This window comes from Amblyomma mixtum, chromosome 2 (genome assembly GCF_055824585.1).
Source record: "Amblyomma mixtum isolate Tamu chromosome 2, ASM5582458v1, whole genome shotgun sequence".
Taxonomy (NCBI): domain Eukaryota; kingdom Metazoa; phylum Arthropoda; class Arachnida; order Ixodida; family Ixodidae; genus Amblyomma; species Amblyomma mixtum.
In genome coordinates this window covers 261781155-261792108 of record NC_143013.1, presented here as the reverse complement: position 1 = coordinate 261792108, position 10954 = coordinate 261781155, and the positions used below count along the sequence as shown (strand labels likewise).

The following is a 10954-nucleotide window of genomic DNA, read 5'->3' as shown; positions in this document are numbered from 1 at the left end:
GAAGCAAGCGCCAACTTTCCAGGCAGTGTCAGTATAGGGGTTCCAGAAAGTCTTCTTAATATTTGAGGGCGCTTTTATTAGAAAAAGCCACTTATAATCACAGCATAGCCGCACAACTTTGCTACCACGAACATAAAGTTAGCGACGGAAAGGAGCGCATTGCTCGCTGTAATGAGATGAGCGCTCCGGTCGTCGCTGCCGCGAAATGTCTCCCGTGTCTCGTGCAGCGAAAACGCGGCAAAGTTGTTCGCCCCACTGGATTGCGTTAGCCCTTAATGAGTTTTTGTGGCACGTGGCCGTTCATTCACGCCTCAGTGGCTGCAGCGCGACGGTTTGGGCATCACGCGAGCACGAAGCGCCCGCATCATGACCGGTCAGTTACCACAAGCACGATAATGAATCTTTGTTGCGACGTTAAGTGAAAAGCTACGCACGCGCGCGCACGCGCGCACGCGCAAAAAGCACACACGCAGACACGCAGGCACGGAACCATACACAAACGTAGGCGTAGACACACGTCTGCAATTTTAATTTAAAAAAGGTTTAACAAGGTTTAAAATGCGCCTATCAGGAGATCCCGCAGAGTGCCTCAGCGAGGCTCGACTTTCCCGAAATGAGCGCCGGCCAAAAGCGGCAGGCGATGAAGACGTCCACCATGAGCCTTATGGAGAAGCAGCGCGGAGAAGCTGTTGGGACGCCGCCAGAAGCCGTGCCGGTACTGCTGCGGATCGGCATCGACACCATACGCTCATGGTGAAACCCAGCACTGCTGATGTCAGGCGATCCTGCACGAGTAAGCATATTGGCACGTCAAGAGCTCGAATAAAGTGAATGTATACTGACTTGCTTTTACGGTGAAAACTATATATACCGATGCCTTATGCGGCACAGCGCGAAGGAAGCGTGTGGTTTATGACGACCATTCACCGTTCCAGTCCAGTGGGGTTGTTTTAATCGTAACAACTTTAAGACACCTGTTTCGACAGCAGAGAGGGTTACTTTAATTAAGTCACTCCAAAATGAAGATTAGCTTGCGTTTATAGTGGACTGCTTGTGCCTTGACTGCCCGCTGAACTGCTCTTCGCCTAGTGCGCAGAGCGCCGATTTTTGTACGGAGAGTTGAGCTAGTTGGTGCATGGTAGGATTGAACAGCGCACACAGGACAAGGACACAGAGAAGCAGCAGCAAGACACGCTCGTGTCTTGTCGCTTCTTCTCTGCGTCCTCGTCCTGTGTGCGCTGTTCAGTACTGCCGATTTTTGTGTCTTGTGGAAGCTTTCACCGTTAGATTTTCAATAATGCTCATCAGAAACATTTGCGAAACCGCCTCTGGAACATTTGTTTATTGTTGTTGTTCGTGCTCCGTTGTGATGTCATTATGTCATTACGAACACATTTCGGTCGACCCATAAAGTTTAAATCACGTGAAAAATGAGGGTTGTGTCCCAATTTGGGTGGACACTTTGTACCTTAGTTTTTCGGGCGCATACTACCTGTATTACCTTAAAACGTACGGTTGCTGTTTCATCCCCCGCGAAGATTTAGCAAGGTCGTTCGGATGCTGAGCGGTATGAAATACCTGCCACATCGACTGAGTTTTTATAGAGATGAAATGCGAAGACGCCAGTGTGCTGTAAGATGTCAGTGCACGCTAAAACAAAACAAAAAAAACCAGGTGGCCGGAATTAATCCAGAGCACTCTACTACGACGTCTCTCAATGCATATGTGCAGTTTTAGTACGTTAAACCGCTTATACTGTGTCATACCATACCATACCATACCATACCATACCATACCATACCATACCATACCATACCATACCATACCATACCATGCCATGCCATGCCATGCCATGCCATGCCATACCATACCATACCATACCATACCATACCATACCATACCATACCATACCATACCATACCATTCCATTCCATTCTATAACATGCCATACCATACCATACCATACCATACCATACCATACCATACCATACCATACCATACCATACCATACCATACCATACCATACCATACCATACCATACCACACCACACCATGCCACACCGGCTTTCATTTCATATTTGTTTGCTAAGAAAGTGGGAAACCAATTTAGGTGTTGTGTTAACAATCGCTTTGTAACGTGCAGTTTAGCATGTAATATAAGCACCTATGTGGTGTGGCCTCCGCTAAACTGAAGCAGTCATCTGCAGTTTAGTCGGTGCTGCGATTGTTCGTACTTTCGAGCTTACCAAACAACGCAAGCGTTTGGAATGAACGGTTCCTTAGGCTGTCGGTCGCAAGCGCATGTGTCGAGATCCTTGAGCGGCGAAAAGTGACAGGCACATTTCTTCCAGTAATTTGGGAGAAATCTTCGAAGCATACTGTAGTAGGAGACAAGCCAATGTCTGCACGGAAACGCTGCAAAATGTTTATTATCCGGCTACCTCGCTTTCAGCATCCCTGGTTCTTTCGCTTTCGCTTGCAGTAAAGAAATGCTCTGAAGTCACTGTAAACGTGCCTCATTGTCAAAGAAAAAAAAAAGCACACATATGCGGTTGGTGAACTCAGGAGCTCTTCTGTACGCCTCGACCGACAGGTGGAGCCAACGCATTCACGCTTAAGAACATTACACGCATTAATGATTCCATTTTAAACGCGCCCGCCTATGTGCTTTGAACAACTGCTGTAGCTAAAGAGAAGTTTACTTCTCTCGCGCGTTTTGGATAATATTCGATCGCGCCATCTCATGAAAGAGCCCAGAGCTCTTCGTTCATACCACTTCGGAAACTCCGCTTCGAAATGTGACTAGGCGCTACATATCGTAACTAGCGCAAAAAGAGACAGGAGAAAAATGAAGGGAGACACGCTAGATTTTAACTCTGCACGTCTATCACGTGCCTTGTCGTTCCCCTCCTGTTGGTGTCTTCTTGCGCTAGTTAATATACCTTGTTTCAGCAACCAACCAGCCCAGTTATGTGCCTTGGCAGTGACTAGTCCTACAGTAGTTACTTTGCGGGGGCTTACGGGTGGCAGCGTCTCCTTGAGAGAAATAAAAAAAATCTTCTAAGAGCGTTCTTTTGCTTGGTTTTTCTCTGAAGCTATCTGTCAGGCTTATTCGTGTGCATTTTTGTTATTGCGGCTATTTGCTGCTAGACGCGGTAGTGAGCTTAGTGAGAATCTCAATGTAACTTGAACACAGTTTTCGATATTGACAACCGGTGTCGTGACAATCTGTAAACCCCCGAAGCACTGGTGGCCCCAGCGCGTCCGTGATGCAGTTCCGGAATAAAGTTGTGCACTCTTTTGTCTGATGCAGCTCGAAGACTGTTCTTTTAAAGCGGGAGAAATGCCGTCAACAAAAACACACTCTCAAACTTGAGAGTTGAACTGCAGCATTACAATGAAAATCTTGCGGAATACTAAATGTGGAGGACACAAAAAGTTACTCACAGGAACAACAGCGAAACACAGACTTCAGAGCACTTGCTACGTCCTCATTCTTGTGGCTACGTGCTCTGTCCTCTGTGCTTACTTTGCGCCAGGTCACCAAGTTTAAACTATCCCAGCAGCTATCTTGCATGAAACCGCTATTAGACGCGAAAGTTCCTCACCTGCTCTCCGTATGGGGATTTCGGTAGCTGCTTCGTTTGGGAAGAAGCGTTCGCGGTGAGTTCGGCTTCGCCCTGGAGCTCTTGAACTCCGGGTTCGAACCCGACCCCAACGGCCGCGTTTCGGTGGAGGCGAAACGCTGTACCGCGTTCTGAGCAGCCCACCGCACCTCACGCAGCTGCCTCTTCCGGTCGTGATTCAGGCGCTGGAAGCCCAGGGACTGTGCTGAGCCATTTTCGGAAGGTCTGAAGGTCTGAGTCCCAGGAGCTCTCCTTGGTGTTGTAGCTGGGCATATTGCTCGCCCGCACCCATCAGCCATGGCGACGTCCCTAAACTCGATGGCTTGTCGCCGGCGTGCCTGAGCGTCCGCTTGTACTTTGCGCGCCCACCTGAGTGTGGTCTGGGAGCAGCTGCCTGGGAAGCTAGAATTACTTCTTGCCTTCGGTACCGGTTCGTTCGCCGTCAGTATTAGCAGATACTGGCACCCCAGGCCCCACATTCAGAAGGCAGCGCGTGGCCCACGCGCTCTCGGGTGTCAACGTCCTTCACCTTGAGGGTTCAAATGTGCGTGGCATTGCGCAGTTAAAGGCAAGTGACGCGGTTGTGTTAACGGTACACTACCGACATTTTCAATCACATGTTCATTAAATGCCACCACTATTAACGTGAAGGCAAGTATGCTTCACAACTTCACGAGGTGCGGAGTTTGATCCCGAGTGTCATCGGGCATCCACCGGTTTCCAATGGGTACAAGCTTTATCCTGCATTGGTGCTCGATTTCCCTAGTGTGAAATTCCCGAAAAATAGGTCTTTGACCCCACCTCGTGTATAGAAAAGGGCAAAAAGGGGTTTACCGTTCAAGGCGGATTACGGTAACACGAGGATCAATGGTCCGTCGAGGGTTGGAAGGGGTGTTCACAAACCTTTCATGATACGACCTAAATCGTATGCTATGTGGGTTGTGACGTGGCAGCAGTGCACATGGGCTCTGAGAGATGCCGCAGTTGGGGCTTTGGATCTATTTCGATCACTTTTGATTTTTTAACGTGTACCGACATCGCAGAGCACATCGCAAAGCACACTCACTCATTTATTAACATGCTGCTAACCTTCAGAGTGAGCCGCAAGATATGAAGCAGTACACTGAAGCCCATTGAGATTCGAACTCAAGTTCTCACGTTAAAAAAGCGATTATATTCACCTGTACTGATTGGGATGGTTCTGCAGAAGATTGTACGTCGTCAGCAGTCTTCTTCCTGCTGTCGGCGGCGCTCCTTAGCCTAAAGAGTGTACTTTCTTTTAAAGTCTTGTATTAGTTCGCTGGTCAGCCACAGCTCTAAAAGTTGTCCACCAACTGCGATGGCTATCGCAGTGACATCGTCATTGTCATCCTCTTCTGACCGGCCACCCGTGGGCCGTAAGCTTCTCATTACATTGCCCCAGCGATTCGCACAGTTTCATAGTTGTCCACGCTATACGTTTTATTACAGATGGGCGCAGTTTGGCAAGACGTTCGGTATCTGCGTCATAAGGGGCACGATTTCTATGTCGTCAAAGAGACATCGGGATAATGCCTCGGAGACACCAACGCAACGGGACCAATGCACCGCAGTGGGAAAGCAGCAGCCAGTGCTGTCTGTCAGGCCTTGGTATCATCACCATCTTCACAATGCAAGAGCTGAAGTTATAGAGAAGATACCATTCTGTTCCTAGGACAAAGTATTAGGGACTGGTCGTACAGACAGCCTGCATCAGTTGTGATAACTCACCCTCAAGGCCAACTTTATCGTTACATCTCGCGTCAGTTTGTATGCTTTCATACTTTTTTTCGCCCCATTCACTTCATTCTGAGTAGTAACTGAGCAGTGGCTCAGTTGGCCTCAGAATATCGGAGGTTATAGAGGCGACAACACAAATCACAACGACCATGGCGGAAAATGTGAACGGGGTGTACCAAGAGCCCCCCTACCTGGATACAATTTAAGAGCACTCAAAAAGCCAGCTGCGGCTTATATGTTCAACTAAACAAATATTGTAAAATAAGAACAACTCAGTCTATGGACCAATTGTCATTCAAAATGCGCTTTTCTGGCGTGGTTCATAGCATACGTTTATTTCACAAAAAAAAATACTAGAACATTACTTTCACATAGACGTAATAGGTTACAGATGTAAGCGTAATAGACGAATAAATGCGCTCCGAACCGTCAAACAAAAAAATTGTAGAAGTTTTCACATAGGTCTTGTGACCGCTTGATCGCCATCCAGCCCATCTAATGGAGGATCTTATGGTGCGCGTGATGTAACAGCCACGGGACGCTGGAAGGCCCGTTGGGTTCGCTGCTGCTGGGGGAAAACACGAATCCGTTGATGACGGGACTGCAAGTGTTATCTGCGAGGACACAAAAGCCGACCTCCGAGACATCCTTGACCACGAGGATGGCGCACCAGGTTGCCGGACGAGCGATTACCTGCGCAAACAAAATCGTAGGTAATCTTTGGGACTAATTGAGCTATGTTAACGACTTTTAGATTGGTTTATGGGGTTTAACGTCCTAAAGCACTTAGGCTATGAGAGACGCCGTAGTGAAGGGCTCCGGAAATTTCGACCACCTGGGGTTCAACGTGCACTGACATCGCACAGTATACGGGCCTCGAATTTCTCCTCCAAAGAACTTGCGCCGCCGCGGCCGGGATCGAACCCGCGTTTTTTGGGTCAGCAGCCGAGCACCATAACCACCGAGCCACCGCGGCGGCCGCATCACACTTGCATCGGATTTTTCCTTCAGTGCATGAATAATGACAGCAAGACGAGCAGCTCTTGGATCTATTCGGCTAGAGCCACAAGCTATTGCGTACCTTCGCGCCCGGTGGCGGTAGCTCCTCAGTTTGTGAGGACGCGTCCGCGATGACTACAGCCTTGCCGTTGGCTCCTGCCTGTACCGCGGGCTGCGCAGGCTGCTCCCTCTCGGGCAGCGGCATTCTCTGCCCGAGGTACTAGCACAAGCAACACTGGCGAGGAACCGTCGGACGCCCCAGAAGGCCTCAAGGTCCGAGTCCGAGGAGCTCCTCGCGATGCTTCTGCAGGAAGGGCCGGCTCCACCATGGTTGCTTTCGGGTGGCTAGGACAACGGAGGAGTCAAAAATCAAGGTTCTATTTTTCGAGCAGCACATGGCAAGATCGAATGTCAATAAATTTAGTGAACACGGAAACATATGCGCATGCATTCAATCGCTTTCGTTTGCGAAAAGTTTTCCCGTACCCCTTCCTGCGCAATTTAGGAGTATTTTCCCTCCGGTCGCTTCGATTTGGAGCTGTTTTTCAGTGGTTTAGTTTATGGGGTTTAACGTACCAAAGCGACTCAGGTTGTGAGAGACGCCGTAGTGAAGGGCTCCGGAAATTTCGACCATCTGGTGTTTAACGTTTACTGATATTGCACAGTGCACGGGCCTTTGGCATTTCGCCTCCATCGAAATCCGACCGCCACCGCCGGGATCGAACCCGCGACTTTCGGGTCAGTAGCCGAGCCCCACAACCACTAACCATAGTGCCGGCACGAACGATAGGGTGTGTTGTCACGTTCAAAATTCGTGGACAAAAATATTGAATATTGGAAAGCAGTAAGATATTAGTTTAGGTAACTGTCCATTCTTCCGGTATATAGAAAAAGGTTTCTTTTACAATATTTCCATCGCTTACACAGAACACCTAAAGACTGCCAAATAAACCAATGGGGATATCTCGCTTTTGAGGATTGCAAAAAACGTTAATAGCAAACAAATTCAAACGTGCCATCGGTGATCTGCGAATATATAGCTTGTTATAGTGAAGTGTTACAAAAATATTGAAAGAAAATGGGCTCATAAACTATTTCTCGTTAGAGAATGCTGTTGTCGAAAATTCTTGGGTATGACCTTGTGTGAGTCTGCTACCATCTTTCCTAAAAGCTACCCAATCACTCAGACGCATGTGCGCACTCAGAGGGCGCATTTGGTTTTCAGTCCCGGACTGTCCGGGACTACTTGCGGACTCGAGTCCGGTATTTGTTTTTCTCGGGCAGCCCGAAAGCTCCGCCCACCTGCTTGCATCACCATAGCAACGCGTTCGTTTTTAGCCTATGGCAGTCCGCGGGCTGCGTGGGGCTGCTGAGAAGGCAGCAGACGATAGCTGCGCGCCGCGCTGGCAGCCATATTAAATTAGGCTCCGTGTGCATTTTGAGTGCTTTTCGTGTTCCTGGAGGTGGATATCATGCGTTAAACCTTCACATGAGCTCCGTAGCTCCTCTCTGAGCCATCGCAAGACTTTTTGTTCTTGCATCTTCGTTTATTTTCTTGAAATCCACCACACATGGACGCGCGTTCGGAGCTGCGAACGCGTATTGTTTGCTCGCGTCGTCAAGAGGTTCTTGTTCGCTTGTTTTGCCACATGCTGTCTGTACGATTACCTGAAAGCATCGCAGGTGAACCACTCGTATACTGGAGCAGCTATAGAGCTTGTTAACATTTTTGCGGAGGCTTTCGTCTATCCGCCTTTCCGCAACGAGTTGGGCTACTTTGTGCGAACTTCGCCGCAAGCAGTAGCGGCGAGCATACCTCCGAAGCTGAGTTCTGTAATGCACCTACGCTAAGCTGACAGTACAGTCTTTAAATCGACTCAGTATCATGATCGAGCGCACGGCGTTGCTTCGGCGTTGCTTCGGCGTTGCTTCGGCGTTGCTTCGGCGTCGTAGTGGCCGTGGCTTGCATCGTCTGCTAGCAGATGACAGCGTCCTTGTGCGGTAACCGAGGGGGAGCCCGGCTCTGGCGCCGAGTTCGAAAGCAGCCTATGGCAAGTAGGTCATGTGACCATGACGCTTTTCCTGTCCGAGCGGAAGCCGAGACCTGCTAGCAAGTAGTCCGGGACTGGAAAAACAAATGCGGCCAGAGGCTCAAGCGTCCCTCGCTGCTTGAGGGGAAAAGATCGCAGCCTCGGCAGCGGTAGGACGCACGTGTGTGGACCTATACCATGACTGGGCCCGGCTACGAACGCGAACGCGGCGGCAGCGTTTCGATGGCAGCAAAACGCAAAAGGCGCCCGTGTGCTGTGTGATGTCAGTGCACGACAAAGCTTCCCAGGTGGTCGAAATTATTCCGGAGACCTCCACTATGGCTCGTCTTTCATCCTTTCTTCTCTGAGGACGGATGAGGAGTACACCGAGAAGTGCTACAGTTACAGCGTTATTTCGTTTCCTCAAAAGCCACTAATGTTGTGACTCTTGGCGTCGAAAAAAAAAAAAACGGTATTGGAGGAAAAAAAACGGCGCAGTAACTGTCTCACATCTCGGTGGACATTCGTAAGGATAAACCCGTCGCGGTGGCTCAGTGCTATGGTGCGCGGCTGCTGACCTGAAAGACGCGGGTTCGATACCTGCCGCGGCAGTCGAATTACGATAGAGACGAAATTCTAGAGACCTGCGTACTGTACCATGTTAGTACACGTTAAAGAATCCCAGCTTGTCGAAATTTCCGGAGACCTTCCTTACGTCGTCCGTCATAGCCTGAGTCGCTTATTCACGTTAAACCACATTAAGCAAGTGAAGGGATTAAGTAGGGAGTGAAAGAAGAAAGGAAGAGAGTGGTGCCGTAGAGGAGAGCTGCGGGAAAAAATTTCAACGACCTGGAGATTATTTACATGCCCTGACATGACACAGTACACGGGCGCCTTCGGGTTCGAACGCGCGCGATGCGTCCGTGTTCGAACCCGGGCACTCCTGCTCAATAGCCGAGCCCCAACAAATAATTGTTCTTTTAAGACCTCCTTGGTTGAAACAACCCTCGGAGCATCTTAAAATTGTCCGGTTTGGTTGCTAGGTTGTGTTACGGCTTTGCCACCGGCTTGGCGAACTTCATTAACGGGTAACGTTGACGTTTCACTACTAGTCCTAGAGTTGCCCTGAACGGGAGAAGCTCGTGTTAATTCCATGGAGGCGAACGTCCTGCAGAAGCTCGGGAGAGGGACGAGGCCTGCAAACCAGCTGCCAGGTGTCGTAAGAGGGAAGAGGTCCAAACCTAAAAGGGGCCGTCGCGTCCGTGTACGCGTTCGCCTACAGGACAATGGGCCGAGAACAAACGCACTCGATACCCGAAGTGCGGCTGGGTGAGCTCTTATCCATCCGTGAAAAAATGATAAGACCCTCAAGACCGCACGCATTGAAAAAACCAAGGCCCTGAAGTTCATCATTCCTGCTGTAGCAACCATTATAACAGCGCCATATGGACTAGAGCTAACTCCACAATGAGGACCACGCCCGCCTTCGATTGCTATGCTTGGCCCAAAGGGAATGGCCTCGTGTGGTGTTAAGCTCAGAGGTACCGGCTGTTACATGAGAATTCTGCGCGGAATTGCAGGAATGAAGGACGGCCAGGTACTCTCGTACCGTGTGCGCTGGCTGCCCAGTGCGTTCGTAGTGCGTTCCATGCGGCGTGCCCTTCATGTGCACGTAAAGCGTTAGCAGCGGTAGCTGCATTTTCAATTCACTATTCCGCCAGCTGTATTCATGATCTACTCCATACCTGATCGTGGTGTGCCGGCTGTGGCCACTCCCCCTCCCCGGTTGAAGACCGCAGTCTTCCCAGACGCCTTCCTGCGCGAAGCGCTCCGGGTGCTGCGCCATCTCACCCGGCGGCGTCCTCTCATGGAGATTCAGGCGCTGGAAGCCCTGCCGCCGCTCCAGGCGAGCGACTGTGCCGCACCCTGTGGTCTCAGGGCCCGAACCCCATTGACTCGACGTGGTGTTGCAGCTGCACAAGGGTCTTGCCCATTCATCAGCCATGGTGGTATGCTTGAACTCAGTAGCCTCCATGTGCAGGCAAGAGTCGCTCTGTGCCTTGAATGCACACCTCACTGCGAGCCGAGTAGACAAGTCAGCGGCTGTTTTAATGCGTTGCTGCCGTGCCACTGCTGACGATGCATCACGTGCCAGGTTCGGGACGCGGCGCGTGTCACGTGTGCTTAGCGGTTATCTTTTTTTTTTTTGCTTTTTTCTTTTCACTAATATGAACAGTGAAGGGCCGCTAGCTCGAGCCAGTAAAGAGGCACGTGCACTTTCCTTCTCGTCTTTTCTTCAGTTGCCACCACGGTGTATATTATTCTTACACCGTGGTTGCCACAACAGATTGGGCGACATGCCGGACCTCTTTCTTCCTTCTTTCACTCCCTCCTTGGTCCCTTCCTTACAGCGCGGTACGGGTGTCCACCGAGATGTGTGAGACAGTTACCACGCCATTTGCTTTTCTGAAAAATCAGTTTCCAATTTCATGTGCCGCGTTCCCGAGGCTGTGGCTGATTGGTTAGGGCGCTCACCTACCG

The 10954-nt window shown here is 50.1% G+C and overlaps 1 protein-coding gene across 2 annotated transcripts; it reads right to left on the bottom strand.

Moving 5' to 3' along the window:
• Window positions 1–5672: 5672 nt before the first annotated feature.
• LOC149363782 (uncharacterized) lies at window positions 5673–10532 on the bottom strand. 2 transcript variants are annotated; one of them, XM_089573726.1, is made up of 3 exons: window positions 10159–10532; window positions 6466–6728; window positions 5673–6077 (listed from the first exon to the last, which is right to left on the bottom strand). In XM_089573726.1, exons 2-3 carry the CDS (start codon window positions 6586–6588, stop codon window positions 5880–5882), a joined length of 321 nt encoding a protein of 106 aa, XP_089429852.1. In that variant the 5' UTR covers window positions 6589–6728; window positions 10159–10532; the 3' UTR covers window positions 5673–5879. The 2 variants fall into 2 exon arrangements, with proteins under 2 accessions (XP_089429852.1, XP_089429853.1); XM_089573727.1 differs by lacking the exon at window positions 6466–6728.
• Between the last annotated feature and the right edge of the window lie 422 nt (window positions 10533–10954).

Bases quoted from the DNA above. Each gene is read 5' to 3' on its own strand.
- LOC149363782 (XM_089573726.1), bottom strand. From the start codon at position 6,588: ATGCCGCTGCCCGAGAGGGAGCAGCCTGCGCAGCCCGCGGTACAGGCA. The intron at 6,078-6,465 runs GTACGCAATAGC...TTGTTTGCGCAG, and splicing joins TACCGCCACCGGGCGCGAAG to GTAATCGCTCGTCCGGCAAC.